The sequence below is a fragment of the Heterodontus francisci genome, chromosome 30 (assembly GCF_036365525.1).
Source record: "Heterodontus francisci isolate sHetFra1 chromosome 30, sHetFra1.hap1, whole genome shotgun sequence".
NCBI lineage: Eukaryota > Metazoa > Chordata > Chondrichthyes > Heterodontiformes > Heterodontidae > Heterodontus > Heterodontus francisci.
Window position 1 is genome coordinate 47497634 of NC_090400.1, and position 20413 is coordinate 47518046.

General features: G+C 45.6%; 1 protein-coding gene across 5 annotated transcripts in view; it reads right to left on the reverse strand.

The window, feature by feature from the left end:
* The window catches only part of LOC137346746 (rap1 GTPase-activating protein 2-like), a 303277-nt gene that overhangs the window by 68257 nt on the left and 214607 nt on the right, over positions 1-20413 (reverse strand). For all 5 annotated transcript variants that reach the window (XM_068010516.1, XM_068010517.1, XM_068010515.1 and 2 more), the window contains one exon: positions 2518-2553. In XM_068010516.1, the coding sequence (XP_067866617.1) occupies positions 2518-2553 (36 nt within the window). The remainder of the gene's footprint in view (positions 1-2517; positions 2554-20413) is intronic.

Sequence of the window (20413 nt, forward strand, 5' to 3'; positions counted from 1 at the left end):
GCTTCAGGACAGGAAAGGAGAAACTTTAAAGAAACTGGAGACAGGGCCCTTCAGATTTTTTATGCAGGGTTTATCATTAGGGAATTTAAAGCGGTGGAGCAAGTGTGGGAAAGGATACGTATCAGGGAGTGAAGTCTGAAGCAAATGAAAGTTTGGAAGAAAGTCAGTCTTACGTCGGTAGTGGGCAAATTATTGGAGAGGATTCTGAGAGACAGGATTTATGATTACTTGGAAAAGCATGGTTTGATTAGAGACACTCAGCATGGCTTTGTGAGGGGCAGGTCATGCCTCACAAGCCTTATTGAATTCTTTGAAGATGTGACAAAACACATTGATGAAGGAAGAGCAGTGGATGTGGTGTATATAGATTTTAGCAAGGCATTTGATAAAGTTCCCCATGGTAGGCTAATTCAGAAAGTGAGGGGGCATGGGATACAGGGGAAGTTGGCTGTCTGGATACAAAATTGGCTGGCCCATAGAGGTCAGAGGGTGGTAGTAGATGGAAAGTATTCAGCATGGAGCTCGGTGACCAGTGGTGTTCCACAAGGATCTGTTCTGGGACCTCTGCTCTTTGTGATTTTTATAAATGACTTGGATGAGGAAGTGGAAGGCTGGGTTAGCAAGTTTGCCGATGACACGAAGGTTGCTGGAGTTGTGGATAGTGTGGAAGGCTGTTGTAGGTTGCAACGGGACATTGACAGGATGCAGAGCTGGGCTGAGAAGTGGCAGATGGAGTTCAACCTGGAAAAGTGTGAAGTGATTCATTTTGGAAGGTCGAATTTGAATGCGGAATACAGGCTTAAAGACAGGATTCTTGGTAGTGTGGAGGAACAGAGGGATCTTGGGGTCCATGTCCATAGATCGCTCAAAGTTACCACCCAGGTTGATAGGGTTGTTAAGAAGGCGTATGGTGTGTTGGCTTTCATTAACAGGGGGATTGAGTTTAAGAGCCGCGAGGTTATGCTGCAGCTCTATAAGGCCCTGGTTCGACCACACTTGGAATATTGTGTTCAGTTCTGGTCGCCTCATTATAGGAAGGATGTGGAAGCTTTCGAGAGGGTGCAGAGGAGATTTACCGGGATGCTGCCTGGACTGGAGGGCATGTCCTACGAAGAAAGATTGAGGGAGCTAGTGCTTTTCTCATTGGAGCGAAGAAGGATGAGAGGTGACTTGATAGAGGGGTACAAGATGATGAGAGGCATAGATAGAGTGGATAGCCAGAGACTTTTTCCCAGGGTGGAAAGGGCTATCACCAGGGGGCATAATTTTAAGGTGATTGGAGGAAGGTTTCGGGGAGATGTCAGAGGTAGGTTCTTTACACAGAGAGTGGTGGGTGCGTGGAATGCACTGCCAGCGGTGGTAGTAGAAGCAGATACATTAGGGACATTTAAGCGACTCTTGGATAGGTACATGGATGATAGTAGAATGAAGGGTAGGTAGTTACTTAGATCTTAGAGTAGGTTAAAGGTTCGGCACAACATCGTGGGCCGAAGGGCCTGTACTGTGCTGTACTGTTCTATGTTCTATGTTCTAAACTGTATCGATGATGTAACACTGCAGAAGGAAGGAATAGTCTTCGGGCAGACGTTCTCCTGAAATTCTTCATAATGCTATATATGGCCTCTCTTCCTGCTCTCACTCTGTTATCTCTGGTGTCCCTCAAGGATCTATCCTTGGCCCGCTCCTATTTCTCATCTACATGCTGGCCCTCACCATATCATCCGAAAGCAGAGTGTTAGTTTTCACATGTACACTGATAACACCCAGCTCTGCTTCACCACCACCTCCATTGTTGCTAAATTATCAGATTGCTTATCCGACATCTAGTATTGGATGAGCAGAGGTTTCCTTCAATTCAACATTGGGGAGACTGAAGCCACTGTTTTCAGTCCCTACTCCAAACTCCATTTCCTAGCTACTGACTCCATCCGTCTCCCTGGCAACAGTTTGAGACGAAAGCAGATTGTTCACAACCTTGGTGTCATATCTAACCCTGAGATCAGCTTCTGACAACATATTTGCACCATCACTAAGACTACCTATTTCCACCTTCGTAATATCACCTGACTTCGTCCCTTGCCTCAACTCATCTGCTGCTGAAACCCTCATTTTTGCCTTTGTTACCTCTAGACTTGACTATTCCAACGCACTCCTGCCTGCTCTCCCACATTCTACCCTCCATAAACTGAGGTCATCCAAAACTCTGCTGCCTGTGTCTTAACTCGCACCAAGTCCCTTTCCCCTATGACCCCTGTGCTCGCTGACCTGCATTGGCTCATGGGCAAGCAACATCTTAATGTTATAATTGTGCTATCTGATAAAACTAAATCTACTTCTTTACATTTTGTGTCATGCACATCAGCCTTAAATTTCATTTGGCATATTAGTTGTCAAATTGAATAGTCTACCCAGATCTTTCCCATCATCCCTTGCTGCATCCACTGCTCTCCCTGGTCCTGGGCCCCTCCCATCCCAGCCCCCTGGTATAAACTGCTCCCAGTACAAAAAACAACCGACCTGCATCTTCTCCAGCATGTCGAAGAACTCCGTAGACTGTTGAAGAAAAAGAAAAACACAATTAGTAAAAACAGGCATCAAGATAATGTTACACAAAAAAGCCATCGCTGTCCCTGCTCTGATACATCAAGCTTTCTAAACAACTTCCTCTTACACTGACTGGGAGAAGCAGCTCTCCCGTGGAGTGTGGAATGGCTGTAATAAATCAGGCTGCTCAATTGCACTGAACAATGTCATATCCACTTTATAAGATGGCCGCTGGCAGCCCCCACTTCAGGTGCGGGTGCAGTGATGTAAATGAGGCAGCAGTCCTGCCTCTGGAGGTGCAAATGTTCCCTCAGGAGGTGGTTTTTGCCACCAATGCCGTAGACTGCCATTGTTTCCAGCGACAGCTGGACTGAGTGCTCAGCTTCCCATGTAGGCCGAGTTCTGAGCCTGCACGTATCAGTCCAGTGCTCAAGCCACCCATGTAGGGACAGAAGGCAAGCTGTCTATATGGGCCCAGTGCTCTGGCCTCCCATACAGGTTAGTATTATTACAAAGGCAAAATGCTGCGGATACCTGAAATCTGAAATAAAAACAGAAAATGTTGGAAATACTCAGTGGGTCAGGCAGTTTCTGGGGAGAGAGAAACAGAGTTAACGGGCAGGATTTTGGTGCCGATGTGGGGGCAGGAATGGACGTGGGCAGATGCGGAATTTCCCGACACATGCTGGCATGCTGCTTCCCTGCCACTGTCCCAACTCCCAGCCATTTTCCCTGAGGCCACGAGTGGCAGGTAGCTTGTTAACGCAATTAAAAGGCCAATTAAGGCCACTGATCTCGGGCTGACTGGAATTTTCCAGTCGGCCTATGGGGCCCCCCGGCAGCAGACCGACCCGCCAGCGCTGCAGGGTCACTATGAGGCCCCCGCTGCCCCACCCCCCCGACAGCCACTATATCTATCTAGCCACAGCTGCAGCTGTAGGCCACCCAGTGGGGGGGGGGGGGGGGGGGGCACAATGCTGGCCTGACAGCTGTGGCCACTTTTAATTTCAAATATTTTAAAAGTGCTGAGAGGGCACCTTAAGATGGAGGCAGCTTCTCTCTCCCTTATCTGCAACAGCAGGCTGCAGCTCTTTCAAATGCTGGAGGGCCTCCTATGGGCCCTCCAACTTCCAGAGCCTGCCCGCCGTCCTTAATTGGATGGCAAGTGTGCCCACTGGCCGCTAATTGGCCGATCCTGCAAAAATTGCCGTCAGGTTGTTGCTCCCAACACAGTGCGTGTTCGGGACCCACATTCGATCCGGACGTCGAGGATTCCGATCCCAAACGGAAAACCCTGCCCAATACTTCAGGTCGGTGACCTTTTTTGTCAGAACTCGAAGCAAGTTCAGAGGCATGGAAAGGTGGAAGGGGGGAAAAGAACAAAAGAGGAATACCTGTGATCGGGTGGAAAGCAGCGGAGGTTAAATGACAAAAGCAAGTACAGCAGCAGTTGGTATTCATTCATATTATGGTTACTGCTATGGAAATTGCTGGTCTGTAAGGAACTTCCTTTGACATTGGAGAAGATCACAGTAATAAAATGAAAATTATAATTGAAACTTCTAAATAATTATGCATGTGGATGATTTTGTAATGCAGATATGAACACAGGAACAGCTGCATTCCTCGAGCCTGTTCCACCATTCAATGACATCACAGTCAATCTGTATCATAACTCCATTTACCCACCTTTGCTGCACATCCCTTTATACTTTTACCTCACCAAAAATCGATTGGTCTCAGTTTTGAAAATTGCAAATGTCTCAGCAACCAGCATCTTTTGGGGAGAAGGTTCCCGACTTTCACGGGACTCACACAGAGAGATATAGTTAATGCCTGGGTAATGGTTCCCTTTAAGTTGTTATTCTAATTGTCGGAGTGCCCATGGTAGCAATGTTTACAGACACAGGAGATATATCCAGGAATCTTCAGCTTCTCCCACTGAGCTCCACGCTGTGCAGAATAACATTTTTGAAGTGACATTTGCATCACTTTAATCCAGGTGAGCTGCTTTCCCTTGAAGCAGTTTTTCAAAGTGTTTTGAGCTGTTGGTTTTGGGGACTCTGACCCATGGAGTTCATCGTGGGGTCATTCACTTTGAATCCAAGAAAGACAGATCGGGAAATATTCCAAACGATGACTAGGAGCTGTGGAGGACCTGAAGGATTTAGGTGTCCATGTACACAAACCACTAAAAGCATGGTTACAAAAAGTGATCAAAAAAGCGATTTGGAATGAAAGGAGGCCATTCAGCCCAATTAGATCATGGCTGATCTGTATCTTAACTCCATCTACCCGCCTTGGCTCTGTAACCCTTAATCCCCTTGCCGAAGAAAAATCTATCAATCTCAGTTTTGAAATTTTCAGTTGACCCACAGCCTCACAGTTTTTTTGGGGAAGAGAGTTCCAGATTTCCACTACTCTTTGTGTGAAGACAGTTGTCCTGACATCACCCTTGCATAACCTAGCTTCAATTTCAAAGTTATGCCCCCTTGTTCTGGACTCGCCCACAAGAGGAAATAGTTTCTCTCTATCTACCCTATCAACTCCTTTAATCACTTTAAGCATCTTAATAAAACGTGAGGAAGTTTTGCTTCATTTGTACAGAGCCTTGGCCAGACCCCATCTGGAGTGCTGCATTCAATTTTGGGCACCAGACTTCAGGAAATATATATTGGCGTTGGAGGGGGTGTTGGCTGCGTTCTCGCACCCACACTGTTTGGGATCTTCTTCTCACTGCTGCTCTCACATGCGTTCAGGTCTTCAGAAGAAGGAATTTTCCTCCACACAAGATCAGATGGCAGGTTGTTCAACCTTGCCCGTCTAAGAGCGAAGACCAAAGTACGGAAAGTCCTCATCAGAGAATTCCTCTTTGCTGACGATGCTGTGCTGCATTAACATCCCACACTGAAGAGTGTCTGCAGAGTCTCATCGACAGGCTTGCGGCTGCCTACACCGAATTTGGCCGAATCATCAGCCTCAAGAAAACGAACATCATGGGACAGGACGTCAGAAATGTTCCATCCATCAATATCGGCGTCCACGCTCTGAAAGTGGTTCAAGAGTTCACCTACCTAGGTTCAACTGTCACCAGTAACCTGTCTCTCGATGCAGAAATCAACAAGCGCATGGGAAAGGCTTCCACTGCTATGTCCAGACTGGCCAAGAGAGTGTGGGAAAATGGCGCACTGACACGGAACACAAAAGTTCGAGTGTATCAAGCATGTGTCCTCAGTACCTTGCTCTACGGCAGCGAGGCCTGGACAACGTATGTCAGCCAAGAGCAACGTTTCAATTCATTCCATCTTCGCTGCCTCCGGAGAATCCTTGGCATCAGGTGGCAGGACCGTATGTCCAACACAGAAGTCCTCGAGGCGGCCAACATCCCAAGCAACACCCTACTGTGCCAGCAGCGCTTGAGATGGCTTGGCCATGTGAGCCGCATGGAAGATGGCAGGATCCCCAAGGACACATTGTACAGCGAGCTCGTCACTGGTATCAGACCCACCGGTCGTCCATGTCTCCGCTTTGAAGACGCCTGCAAACGCGACATGAAGTCCTGTGACATTGATCACAAGTCGTGGGAGTCAGTTGCCAGCGTTCGCCAGAGCTGGTGGGCAGCCATAAAGGCGGGGCTAAAGTGCGGCGAATCGAAGGGACTTAGGAGTTGGCAGGAAAAAAGACAGAAGCGCAAGGGGAGAGCCAACTGTGTAACAACCCCGACAATTTTATCTGTAGCACCTGTGGAAGAGTCTGTCACACTAGAATTGGCCTTTATAGCCACTCCAGGCGCTGCTTCACAAACCGCTGACCACCTCCAGGCGCTTACCCATTGTCTCTCACGACAAGGAGGCCAAAGAAAGAAAGAAAGAAAGATATTGGCATTGGAGGGGGTACAGCGTAGATTCACTAGGATTATACCAGAGTTTAAAAAGGTTAAGCTATCAGGTCAGGTTGCATAAACTTGGCTTGTATTCCTTTGTGTTTAGAAGGTTGCGGGATGATCTAATTGATGTGTTTAAAATGATAAAAGGTCCAATAGAATAGATACAGAGAAACTGCCTCTGGTGGTGAAGTCCAGACAAGGGGGCACAGAATTTTAACAAGAGCTGGGCCATTTATGAAGAATTCAGGCAGCATTTTTAAACACAACGGGTTACTCAGGGATTAACTACATCTCACTGTGTGAGTCATGAGGACGATGGAAAGAATTTATTAACAACCAGTATTATCATCCTACTTCTCGCAATGAGTAACTGAACAAAGACGCACACACACTTACACACTGAATTATACCCAAAAAAAACACTCCCTGATCAGGTGTAACACAGGTCACATTCAGATTCAAAGTCTCCCAACAAAATTGCTTAAATGCCTCCCTCAGATTTCTCTTCTGAATGGTTTGTGCATATCATGTTTGTGCAACTGAGTAAATTGTTCAGCAAAATGATTTGCAGGCGCCTCAGTTATGCAATAAAATAATTTAGTGTGTGGTAGGGAGAACCCATAGTGTGACAGGATGCAAAGCAATGGTTCGACAAAGGCAAACTACTACGGATGCTGGAAATTGGAAATAAGAACAGAAAATGCTGAAAACACTCAGCAGATCAGGCAGTATCTGTGGAGAGGTCAATGACCTTTCATCAGAATGGAAAAAAGTTAGAGATGAACAATTTTTAAGCAGGTACAGAGGCAGGGAATAGGGTGAATGGAGAGGTAAGAACAAGAGGGAAGGCCTGTGATAGGGAAATTAAAGGGATGATGGTGAAAGACAAAAGGGGCCGTAAACAATAGGTACAATAACTGTTTACAGCAGAATAGCTGTTTAACACTACATTAACTCTGCTTCTCTCTTTCCACAGAAGCTGCTAAGAACACTCAGAGATGTTACTAGAAGTTTGATCACCTGGGATGAATAAGCATCATGACAGCCCCCCACTTTACTTTCATTTTTAGTCATTTTTAGTTATTTTTTCTTCCTTTTTTTTTGCATTCCTTTTTACATTTTTTGCATTTATTTCATTTCATCTTAGTTTGTTCAGTTTGCTTACCCACTGTTTTTTTCAGGTTGTTTTTCTTCAGGTTTGCACTTGCTGATGTTCTATATTCAGTATATTCACACCTAATCTGTACTAATGCTTTGTCTTTCAAAACACCATTAACATATTGTTTGCCTTTGCTCCGTGACCTTTTGGTCAGCTATGTGGCCTGGTCCAATCTGCACCTTCTCCTTTGTTATCTCTTGCCCAACCCCCACCTCACTTGTTTATAATCTGTGACTTTTCTAATATTTGTCAGTTCCGAAGAAGGGTCACTGACCCGAAACGTTAACTCTGCTTCTCTTTCCACAGATGCTGCCAGACCTGCTGAGTGAATCCAGCATTTCTTGTTTTTGTTTCAGATTTCCAGCATCCGCAGTATTTTGCTTTTATTATATGAATAAACACTATATTTGCAATTACAGATACTGAATTTGCATGCAGATTGTATTTACTGCTCTGCTCTTTGACTTAGTCATTACAGTCTTTTCTTTGCCACTGTCAGTTTAACTTAGCACACCTTCGAGTCAGAGGCTGTAGGCTCAAGTGCTGCTCCAGGACTTGAGCATGTAAGCAAAGCTAACTTCCTCTGCACTACGCTAGAGTTTGTTAAACTCCTGATCTGTTCAGGTGGCCGTTAAAGATCCCAGGGTACTTTTTCTATTTGAAGACGTTCTCCTGGACCGGGAATATCGTCTGAGCTACTGGAAGTGCAGGAAAGTTACAGCTGCGGAACAGGAGCAGCTCTCAGGAAATTGTGGGCTCTGGTGTCCCGGCCAATCATCTTCCTGTAACCAAGATGGGGGAGGGGGAAAGGGAGGGGGGCACGGGGACGGGAGGGGTGGAAATATTCTGGAAATGATCGGAGAAGCTGGGGAAGCCCAGGGTAAGAGAGACTCAAGGCTTCCTTCTGAGGAAGTAAAGTTTTCTTCCTCTAGGTGCCGCTCGTCTGCTCAGAAGAGCAGGTTAACACTGGGACATGGCGGGATCAGAGAGGGTAAGCAACTGGCCGAATTGTTCCGTCCGTCCCCCGCCCCCCGCCCGTGCATCCTTTTTCAATCAGGTAGGGGCAGTTAAAATCAGGGCCAAAGAATTTATGTTCCAATGGGTGTCAAGGGATTTGGAACATCAGTGGGTAAATGGAGCTGAGGTGCAGATCAGCCATAATCTAAAAGGATAGCAGAGCAGGCTTGAGGGGTTGAAACAGGCCCTTCGGCCCACCGAATCTGTGCTGACCATCAACCACCCATTTATACAAAATCCTACATTAATCCCATACCACATCCCCACCTTCCCTCAATTCTCCTACCACCTACCTACACTAGGGGCAATTTACCTATCAACCTGCAAGTCTTTGGCTGTGGGAGGAAACTGCAGCACCCGGCTGAAACCCACACGGTCACAGGGAGAACTTGCAAACTCCGCACAGGCAGTACCCAGAACCAAACCTGGGTTGCTGGAGCTGTGAGGCTGCAGTGCTAACCACTGCGCCACTGTTCCTGATCAACAGTTCGTCACGAGTGCATGTTCCCTTTCAGTGGGCTAACGTAGTGGAAGCGGGAGCGGAAAGAATAGCACAAACTCTACGCTTGCGAATTCCTCCAGCACTGTTTGCCTGTTTGCAGACGTCCGCCCCATGGAACTTTACCCACAGAAGAAAGTAGAGCCTCTTGGAGAGATGACACAACCCGCTCAAACCTTTGCTTCATGCCACTTCTGACAGGCTTTCTGTGCGGCTGCAAACCCTGTTATGTAGGCCTGCACTCCTCAAACTCCCCTCTTGTAATAGATTGGTAGCATTCTGCACCCCAGCAGTATTTAAAAGCAGAACAGATGGATGGTAACTTGCTTTGCAAAAAAGGCGATGCATCTGGTGCTGTTGGCACAGCATGGCATAGGAAATGATTGCCAGCAGGGATAATCATTTACAGCGCTGTGCTTTTGTGCCACTAAGTGGTATTTTAGCCTCATATTGTCCTGTCAACGTTATTTGGCAACAACACAAGATGAATGAAATCCTGCCCCATCGCCTCGGGATTTATTTGGGATAAGGATAGCAATCTGAGGCCGCCCGCAGCTCCTGTACTATCACTCGGATGCGCTGTGACCCGTTGCACAGATTCCCTGTCGTTTTCGAAGAGCCAGTGTGCAGGAAGGTGCAAGGATGGGAAGAAACAAAGTGATAAAACTCCAGATGTTCAGAGAAGTCCCTGCAAACTACAGTCAGTGGTCTGACAATCTGCCCGACAGCAGTATCGACAGTGAGACTATTTTAATCGGACCAATTGGGCAACCCAGTACCACCTTGGTGGAGGCGGCACTGCAAGCAGCTCCCTCTAAACGGTAAATCTCATCCCTGGCATTTTTCTTTGCATGCTCCTGAACAGCTACAATTCTGAAATGAGAGTAGGGAGCAGCTTGCTCTCGAAGCAATTATCTAAACAAAGGTACTGCACGTCTCTCAGCAGGCCCCATATCAGGTTCTACGAATAAACTAGCCAATAAAACACTTTCCATGTACTTACCACATTCTTTAGCACTGCGATCATTTTTGAGCAGGAAAAGTTTCACTTCAGCAGAGTACTAAGTCTTCACTTTCTTACGTTGGTTTAAGCCAGAACAGGGAGAGGTAGAGAGGTGATCCCAGCCCAGACGACACATCCAACCCTACTCCATTTGCCACTTTTTTCTTTGTGTCACCTTCTTTCCCTGAGGATGACGGTGGGTCCCAACTTTTACAGCAGCTCTACAGGAGAGTGGAACTGCACCTTTCAGAACAGGTTGTACAGGAAGTGGAGGTTCAAGCTGCACATCTGCATTTTTTTCTCCATGTTGGCCACAATTCAAAACCTGCCATTTGGCTGACACAAGGGGACAGGACTGGAGGCAGTTAGTGTGCACCAGTCCTCTCGCTGTCATTAAATCTAATATTTATCTGCATTAGCAGAGCTTTGAAAAAAATCACAGCATAATCTATAGTGGGCAGGTCTGTGTGTGTGCTGAATGAGACGGTTCATCATAGTCATGTCAGACTGACCTGCCTCAGTTCCCAGCTACAGTACAAGTATTTCACTGCTTAGCTATATATTTTATTTGTGTCAAACTCTTGTAACGGACAGAATTAAGAGAGAACTGAAACCCAAGTTCTTTTCCCTTTAGTGTGCTTTTGACCAGGACGATGTGTGTGTTTCTTAACCCCTGAGTGTACGGCCGATTTGAATAACCAGCAGCATGCTTTTCGCTGGTTTAAATAACGAGGATTATTTTTATTCACAAGTTCACCCCAAAAGTCTATCGCTACGTCACTCACTCACCACTCACACAAACACACACTCAATAAAGAAAGCTGTTGAAAGGATAGTGCACTTTTTACAAATTGCAAACAAAGGAATAGTTTATAAGTCACGTGATTTGGTTCGGCTGGGGGAAAAAGCATGCATGGTGGTCCCGGTAAAGAAGGCGTTTTCACTCCTGAAGCGTAGTTAGGTGGATTCAATAGCCGGAGTTGTATATGAAAGTCGTTGCAGGATTCTCTAGAACAGGTGAATTTTCAGCAGGTCATGAAGTTAATTCCCTGTAGTCTCATTAGTAGCAGGTCCGTTTTCCGAACTGGCGGACTTGAAAAGGAACAGGCTTGGAGACCTTAAGATGTTACAGACTCCAGTTCTTTTAATGCATGATGGTACTGCCTTGTCTGCTTGCTGCTTTTGCCACAGTATGTATTTTAAAGATTTTTAAAAGGAGACCAGCATGGCTGCCCCACCATGTGACTTCTTACAGTTCCTTTTCCAAATATGATGGGTGTCTAGGTTGATTAGCCCCACACTGGTTTATTATTGTAAGACATTTATCCTCAGGAGGGTTAAGACTTTGTTTAAGGAGAAACCCATTCAATTCAGGAATGTCTCCTGATGGTTTCAGGATGGGCGTTGATGACACCTCTTAGTCCACCACCCCACCCCCCCTCCCCGCGCAATTCTACAGAACCTGGGCAATTAACAGCCCGGCGTCGGGATCCCCTCCCCTTAAAGATGGGGGGCCCACCGCCAAGAGCTGGCGGCCAATCACATTGCCAGCAGCTTAGTAGTATCGGCAATACCACCGGGAGGTCCCGACAATGGGGGCGGGTTGGGGGGAGGGAGGGTGTTCAGTACAGGGGAAGTGTGTTGTTTTCTGGCAGGGGCCCTCTGTGGGCCAGAAATTTCCCACAGAGGAGGCTGCACCCCCCCCCCCCCCCCACTCCCACACTCTGCCCCCCAAGCCAGCAGGTAGGTTGCCTCATTTTACTGGGAGACCTCCCTACGAGGTGGAAACCCCCTCCCACCGCTGGCTTAATTCCAGCGGCGAAGGAAGGAGGCCCTTACGTGGCTGTTAATGGGTCTCTATGGGCCTCTACTGGTCTCTGGCTGTCTTCAGCCTCTCCCGCCCCCAACAAAATTGTGGTGCGATGGGAAGGCGACAGGCCCTCAGTCCCCTGCCTCCCATGGTAATTCTATGGGCAACCCTGCTTCCTAGCCCATCTCCGGGGGGCCCATAAAATTCAACCTATAATGTGCAGCACAGAGAAAGGCCACTCAGCCTAGCTGGTCTATGCTGGTGTTTATGCTCGACACGCCCACTGGCATATCCTATTCCTTTCTAGCTTTCCCTTAAATGCACCTATGGTATTTGCCTTGATTACTCCTTGTGGTTAGTGAGTTCCACTCGCTGACTTCCTGCCTGACGGCGCGTGTTTCTCTCTTTCTCTCTATGTGTGAGATTTTCTCTTTGGGTGCTCGAATTGTGTTGACCGGGAACAGGAGTTAATAAACTGTGATTTTCCATCCATTAGGGAGCATTGGGGTAAGCGGTACGCAATTTCCTGACAGTGGGAGTGTTTCAACAGCAGGAGCACTGAGGCGGGAAACCTCCCATTATTCCTTTCATGCATGGGTGTACAAAATGGGGCTGCAGAGAATCAGTAGGAGGTTGCGGTAAGGACTCCTGGAGATTGGTAAAGGGATTTCTGGGATCTGTAAAGGGAATCCAGCTGACCAAGGATATCATAAAGTGGAAAGGTGGCAGTGCCGGAGACACGGAGTGTCTCATTTCGAAAAAGAAAGATTTGCATTTATATACCATCTGCCACTATCTCCAGATGTCTCAAAGTGCTTTGCAGCCAATGAAGGAGGGGTTTAGGGTGGTGGAAAGAGGGTTTTGGAAATGTGTCTTAAAGTTACTTTCAGACCGCACATAGCATTGCTCAGTGTGAGGGTGATTGAGTGGTTACTAGTAGACCTCCCATGGCATTGCTCACTGTGAAGGTGATTGAGTGGTCACTAGTAGACCTCCCATGGCATTGCTCACTGTGAGGGTGATTGTGGTCACTAGTAGATCTCCCATGGCATTGCTCACTGTGAGGGTGATTGAGTGGTCACTAGTAGATCTCCCATGGTATTGCTCACTGTGAGGGGTGTTGAAGGATCACTGCATATCACTCCATGACATTGCTCACTGCGAACCAGAGGACCTTTTCAAGGAGTTAAGTGCATTCTACATGCAAGATTTTGAATATGTTATAATTAGTCACCCACTTCAAAAGCAGGATGGCCTGGGGATAAAACAGGAGAGTGTTTGCGACATCTATTAGAATGGCAGACAAGGTATGCATTGTACTTTGGGTTATTACAAAACAGTGTCAGGCCAGCACGAGTGCAAACCATGCAGTGTAACTCAGCTGTGAAATTTCCCAACTGTCCCTCTCTCTGCTTTGCATTTGCACCGGTTGCAATATAGCTTTGACCAGCATGAAGCTAAACTTGGGAGATATAAAAACTTACTTTTTCTGTTTAATGCCTCAGGCAGCTGGCATCATAGAATCATTGAATCTTACAGCACAGTATGAGGCCATTTGGGCCCTCATGTCTGTGCTGGTTCTTTGAAAGAGCTGTCCAATTTCATCCCACACCCCAGCTTTTTTCCTATAGCCCTGTGATTGAATTCTTTTCAAATACGTGTCCAGTTGCCCTTTGAAAATTTGTATGGAATCTGATTGCTTCCCCTTTCAAGTGTAGTTATTGGCTATTGTTTTTCTGATAATAGGTTTTAACTGGTGAGCAGAGATTGCTCAGTTCTCTGTTTCCTTTGGCCAGAGAACGATACGGGGGCTGTAATATAACTTGGGTTATGTTGCTCTCAGTTGAATAAACATGAACCTGTTGTATAACAGCAGATACAGACAGGAGGGTGTAAAAGCCTGTCGGTCACACTCTGTATTCGATTTTGAGTTTCATCCTCTCATCTTTGCAACTTATCGACAAACAAACACAAACACATTCTACAATTTGTAAAGGGTGGTGGGGACAAAGTGCTTGACATCTTGTAGGAAAACAATCAATAACAGAGTGACATTTCTGGATTGTGATTCATTGATGCTTTTCAAACCCTTTGTCACATACTGAAAAACTCAGGTGTGCTATATGTTAATGTAACCAGACAAAATTGCACTTTGCTGATGAAATCATCGACAATTAAAGGGGGCGACTGGAGAAGAATCTTTGAGCAATTAGGAAGGAAAGTACTGATATGTCTTGTTCAGGGTGACCTTCGTTACCTCCAGTCTAATCTTTTGATTCACAGTGAGCCACCAATTTTGTGTTCATTACGCTTCTGTGAAAGGCCATAAGTGGAGAAACAGTTTGTCATCTGTGGGAATAACTTGTGTGGAATCGCAGATTACTTCAATTTGGCCGAGGGAAGATGTTGATTTAAAGAGCACATAGATGATTTTTGCCCTTTAAATGTTTAATGCCCTTTGTGACTTTTAAAGTGCACACTTGCTGTTTTCTAGAATGCTCCTCTTAAAAGTGTGAATTCAGTGCTCATTAAGATCGGGATTGTCAGTGATGGGGATTTGCATGTTTCAACATGGATTAGATGCCACAAAGTCTACCTTAACCCTTACCTTTGAAAAGCTCTGCACATACTACACTGCTGAGGCACTTCCATCCCCACAACAGTTTCCTTGCCCATGATTGTGTGATTTCATAGCAAGGTGGTTTTCTGCTGACGATTCCTGCCCACTAGATACTTGCTTGGAACAGCTTCAAGTCTCCAGAACCCTCCATTCAAACAACAACTATCTTTTTTCCTTTTTGGCCTCCTTGTCTTGAGAGACAATGGGTAAGCGCCTAGAGGTGGTCAGTGGTTTGTGGAGCAGCGCCTGGAGTGGCTATAAAGGCCAATTCTAGAGTGACAGACGCTTCCACAGGCGCTACAGGTGAAGTTGGTTGTCGGGGCTGTTACACAGTTGGCTATCTCCTTACATTTCCGTCTCTTTTCCTGCCAACTGCTAAGTCTCTTCGACTCACCTCTCTTCATCCCCGCCTTTATAGCTGTCCGCCAGCTCTGGCGATCGCTGGCAACTGACTCCCACAACTTGTAGTCAATGTCACAGGACTTCATGTCGTGTTTGCAAATGTCTTTAAAGTGGAGACATGGATGGCCGGTGAGTCTGATACCAGTGATGAGATCGCTGTACAATGTGTCCTTGGGGATCCTGCCATCTTCCATGCGGTTCACATGGCTGCTATACAGCACCTTAAACATGGTAAACCATCCCAAGGCACTTCACAGGAACCTTATCAGAGAACATTTGACACTGAGCCACATAAGGAGATATCAGGGCAGATGACCAAAAGCTATGTCAAAGTGATAGGTTTTAAGGAGTGTCCTAAAGGAGGAGAGAGAGGCGGAGAGCTTTAGGCATGGATCAACAGAAAAAATTTCCATCCCATCAGTCTGGCAGGTTTTTTCAATCAATTTGGATCATAAACATCCACTCAATAAAAGTGAACTTTAACCCTAATATAAAATAGTAATGCATGAAATACCTAGAATTTGAACCCTGTATATCTAGTTATTTAAATACTTGTAACCTCTTCTGACCAGCTCCCTCCTTAGTAAAACTTAAATTGTTTTCATATAAAGAGTTTGACCCACATATTCTCCTGGCTCAAGGAGCCAAATTTAGGCCTTGCAAAGCTCATAAGCTGCACTCCAGAGACTTGAGCTTAGCATTCAGGCAGACACTCAGGTGCAGTACTGTGGGAGTGTTGCACTGCTGGAAGTGCCGTCCTTCAGGTGAGATGTTAAACCCAGATCCCATCTGCTCTCCGGCGGATGTGAATGATCCCATGGCACTATTTTGCGAACAGTAGAGGAGCTCTCTCCAATGTCCTGATCAATATTCATCCTTCAACCAACATCACTAAAAAGGATTATCTGGTCATTATTTTGTTGTGGTTTGTGGGATTTCTTGTCCGTAAATTGGCAGTCGCGTTTCTTGCATTACAACAGTGACTGTACCTCAGAAGTGCTTTATTAGCTACAAAGCAATTTGAGATGTCCGGAGCTTGTGAAAAGTGCTATATAAAGGCAAGTTCTTTCTTTCTTATAATGAAGTGAAATAAATTGCAAGAGGGCAAGACATGGTACAGAAAAACAAGCATCAACTGAAGGGTGAGGGCATTTGAAGTGGGTTTAATCTTGTAGTTTGATCTGAGGATATAAAAGCTTACATCGTGTGATGGAAGAATACAAGGGGGTGGGTAATCTAGGGGTCAGGATGTCAGTAACAAGATGCAGGTTGTATTTCATTTTACAAGAATAATATTTTCACCGGATCTTGTGCGACTGCCTAGTTTACAATCAAGACTGTCTAGTGATCTTGCTTACCTTTCAATGCCAGTGAACAAGTTATTCAACATAGATTCCTCAGGACTCTAATCCCCCGACCTCTTGTGCTTTTATTTAAATTTAAGAAATCATAAAACACTTCACAGAAAATCCTTTTGGAGCAGGGGTCTGGAATGTGCCTACTGAATTGCATAAAGGCGACTCTGTAGAACCGTAAAGTCATTACAGCACAGAAAGAGGCCATTCGGCCCATCGAATCCATGCCGGCTCTCTGTAGAGCAATCCAATCATTCCCACCCCCCCCCCCCACTTTATCCCCATAGCCCTGCAATTTTATTTCCCTAAAGTGACCATCCAACTTACTTTTGAAATCATGCATCATCTCCGGTTCCACCATCCTCATAGGCAGTGAGTTCCAAGTCATAACCACTTGAGCATCCCCAATTTTAAATCACTTCACCGTTGCTGGCTGCACCTTTAACTGCCTGGGCCCTAAGTTCTGGAATTCTCTCCCCAAACATCTCCATCTCTTTACCTCATTTTCCTCCTTCAAGACACTCCTTTCACCAAACTTTTACCCATTTGCCCTAATATCACCTTATGTGGCTTGGCGAGACTGGCTTTTTGTTGTGACAGAGGTGGGGGTTGATCACGCTGTGTCTCAGATTGTTAAACAGGGTCCTCACATTTACCAAACATTCTTTATTAGACTTGGGCAAAGAGCACAGTTCAGAAAAATCAAGCGTTTCATTGATTGAAGCAGCTGACACAACTTTTTAGATTAGATTAGATTAGAGATACAGCACTGAAACAGGCCCTTCGGCCCACCGAGTCTGTGCCGACCATCAACCACCCATTTATACTAATCCTACACTAATCCCATATTCCTACCAAACATCCCCACCTGTCCCTATATTTCCCTACCACCTACCTATACTAGTGACAATTTATAATGGCCAATTTACCTATCAACCTGCAAGTCTTTTGGCTTGTGGGAGGAAACCGGAGCACCCGGAGAAAACCCACGCAGACACAGGGAGAACTTGCAAACTCCACACAGGCAGTACCCAGAATCGAACCCGGGTCCCTGGAGCTGTGAGGCTGCAGTGCTAACCACTGCGCCACTGTGAAGCCTCACAAGCTCTCAGGTGTGTTCTTATTTTGCTTGCAGCCAAGTTACAGAAGGACACTGATGAAGTACAGGGAAAAATATATCTCTGGCGGATACTAAATAAGCGAAAATTGCTGAAAGCATGTTGTCTGATTGTCAGTGGCTCTCTTACGTCAAACCGGTAACTTATAATCATAGAATTATTGCAACACAGAAGGAGGCCATTCGGCCCATTGTGTCTGCACTGGCTCTTCGAATTAGCATTTCACCTCATGCCATTCCCCTGTCTTCTCCCCATAGCCCTGCACATTCTTCCTTTTCAGACAACAGTTTAATTCCATTTGAATGCCTCGATTGAACCTGCCTCCACCACATTCTCAGACAGTGCATTCCAGATCCTAACCACTTGCTGTGTGAAGACGTTTTTCCTCGTGTCCCTTTTGCTTCTTTTGCCCATTATTTTAAATCTGTGCCCTCTCGTTCTTGATCCTTTCACAAGTGGGAAGAGTTTTTCCCTATCCACTCTGACCAGACCCCTCATGATTTTGAATACCTCTATCAAAACACCTCTCGGCCTTCTTTTCTCCATCACAGTTCAGCACAGAAAGAGAAAATTCGGCTCTTGCAAAGAGCAATCCAGTCAGTCCCACGTTCCCCCACCTCTTTCCCTATATCCCTGCAATCTTTTCTCTCTCCATTGCTATCTCGCTCTACTTTATTTTATTAATACCAAAACAGTCAGTGTTCTTCTAAAGTTCCCAAGTCAGTTCCTTCAAAACCACAAATGTACCATTCTACATGTTATTCCTCTATCCCTACATCTTCACTCACTTTGGAAGGAGCAGAATTCAGACTAGCTGAGATTTCTGTCCACTCTCTACATTTGCCCCGACCGCGACTCATTTTACTGGGGCTTGGAGGTCATTAAATATGCATCACAGGCTCCTGGCAGGATTCCCACCATCAAAAGGGTACTCGTTAGGACTCGTTAGGACAGAGGAGAAAGCTTTAGTGCTATTGCAGCCTGGGCATTGCTATTAGCATAAGATCTAGTGAGGGACCTTAAAAGAGATTCGGGCAAAGATCTGAAAACCAAGTCTCACTGAAGGCTTCGGCTAAGGCAACACAACAACAATAACTTTCATTTATATAGGACCTTTAACGTAGTAAAATGGCCCAACATGCTTCACAGGAGCGTTGCCAAATCAAATTTAACACTGAGCCACATAAGGAGATATTAGGGCAGATGACCAAAAGCTTGGTCAAAGAGGTAGGTTTTAAGCAGTGTCTCAAAGGAGGAAAGAGAGATGGAGGTTCGGAACAGTTTAAGGAAGGTATTCCAGAGCGTAGAGCTTAGGCAGCTGAAGGCACGACCACCAAGTGCACAGCAATTAAAAATAGGGTTAAAATCAGCAGGTGAATCACTAGGGCCAGAATGGAGGGAGAGGAGGTCCTCTTCCTCCGTGGGAGTACTTTAGGGCAGTTACGCCACTTGCTAAAGCCCACCACCGCATTCATCATGCTGGTCCCACCAAGCAGTGGGAACACATTTGGAAAGACCAAAAATCAGGTGGTATCTTGGGCTTGTTTTTACAACCACTCCACACAATTCTGGGCAGACAACACAGAGCAAAATGCCCCCATTTATTTCATTTGTTCAAATTGCATCAAAACCATGGATCATCTCACATCCCTTGATCTTCCTTTCAACACACTATCAACAATCCAAGTTTGGCATCACTCTGCTGCTACATATTGATTGATCTCACATTACCACGACCTTGGTGGTGTACTACACTGGGAACCTTTATCTTGGTCTCTCAGTTAATGACGAACTTTTAGAAAGAACTTGCATTGATATAACACCTTTCATGATCAAAGGACATCCCAAAATACTTCTCAAAGTACTTTTTGAAAAGAAATCACTGTCATAATGTAGGAAATGCAGCAGGAAATTAGCACAGTTAAGATCCCACTAACACCAATGAAATAAATGACCAGTCAATATGCTTTTTCGTGATGGTAACTGCGGAATAAATGTTGGCCCGGATCCTGCTCTTATTTGAATAGTATCTTGGAATCTTTCACATCCACCCGAGCGTGCTGACGGAACCTGACTTTAACATCTCTTCCAAAAGATAGCACCTCCAACAGTGTAGCATTCCCTCAGTACTGCACTGCCAAGATTATATACTCAGGTCTCTGGAATGGGGCTTGAAGCCACAATGTTCCGACTCAGAACTGATGGTGCTATCGCTGAGCCAAGACTGACACCTAATTGATATAAAATTAGTTATATATTTATCAGTTAGGAAATACTAGATGTAGAGAGTATAATTAAAATTGGGGATGTGCAAGAGACCGATATTGGAGGAACGCAGAGATTATGAAGGCTTGTAGGGATGTAGAGGTCACAGGGAAAGGTGAGCCAGTGGAGGGATTTGAAAAGAAGGATGAGCTTTAATTTGTGTTAAAATAACTAATGATTGAAATAAGGTGATTTGGTTCCATTCGATATCTTGTGGAAAATTAATTCTACCTTCTGCAGAAATCTTGCTGTCATGTTTAGATATTGGTGAAGAGTCCAATTCATCGACTTGGTGATATACAAAAGTTGAGAAAAACAGTTCTGAGAAAATCTGTCATTTAGTCTCCACTGGTGTGTGGGGTGGGGGGGGGGGGGGTGGTGGTGGTGTGGGGGGTGGGGTGGGGGGGAAGCGTGGAAAGAGAGGGAAAAGAAGTAAGCCGGAGAATAAAGCCAGGAGATAAGTTGGATGGGCCACCAGGTTTTCAGAATGCTCTCCATTATTGTACAGCCTAGATCTACTTCCTGGCAATTCTGGGGAAGCCAATTGATAAACCATATTACACCATTAGATGGTGGACTTGAGTCTCTGAACCCAGTGACTAGATGAATTGTTTTTTTTAAGCTTGTTCGCCAACAGGATCATTTATTTTATAAATGTTTCCGATCTGCTTTCAGCATATTAATTATGCTTTCAAATGAATTAATCAATGGATCTAGTCAGATCAATTGAGACTT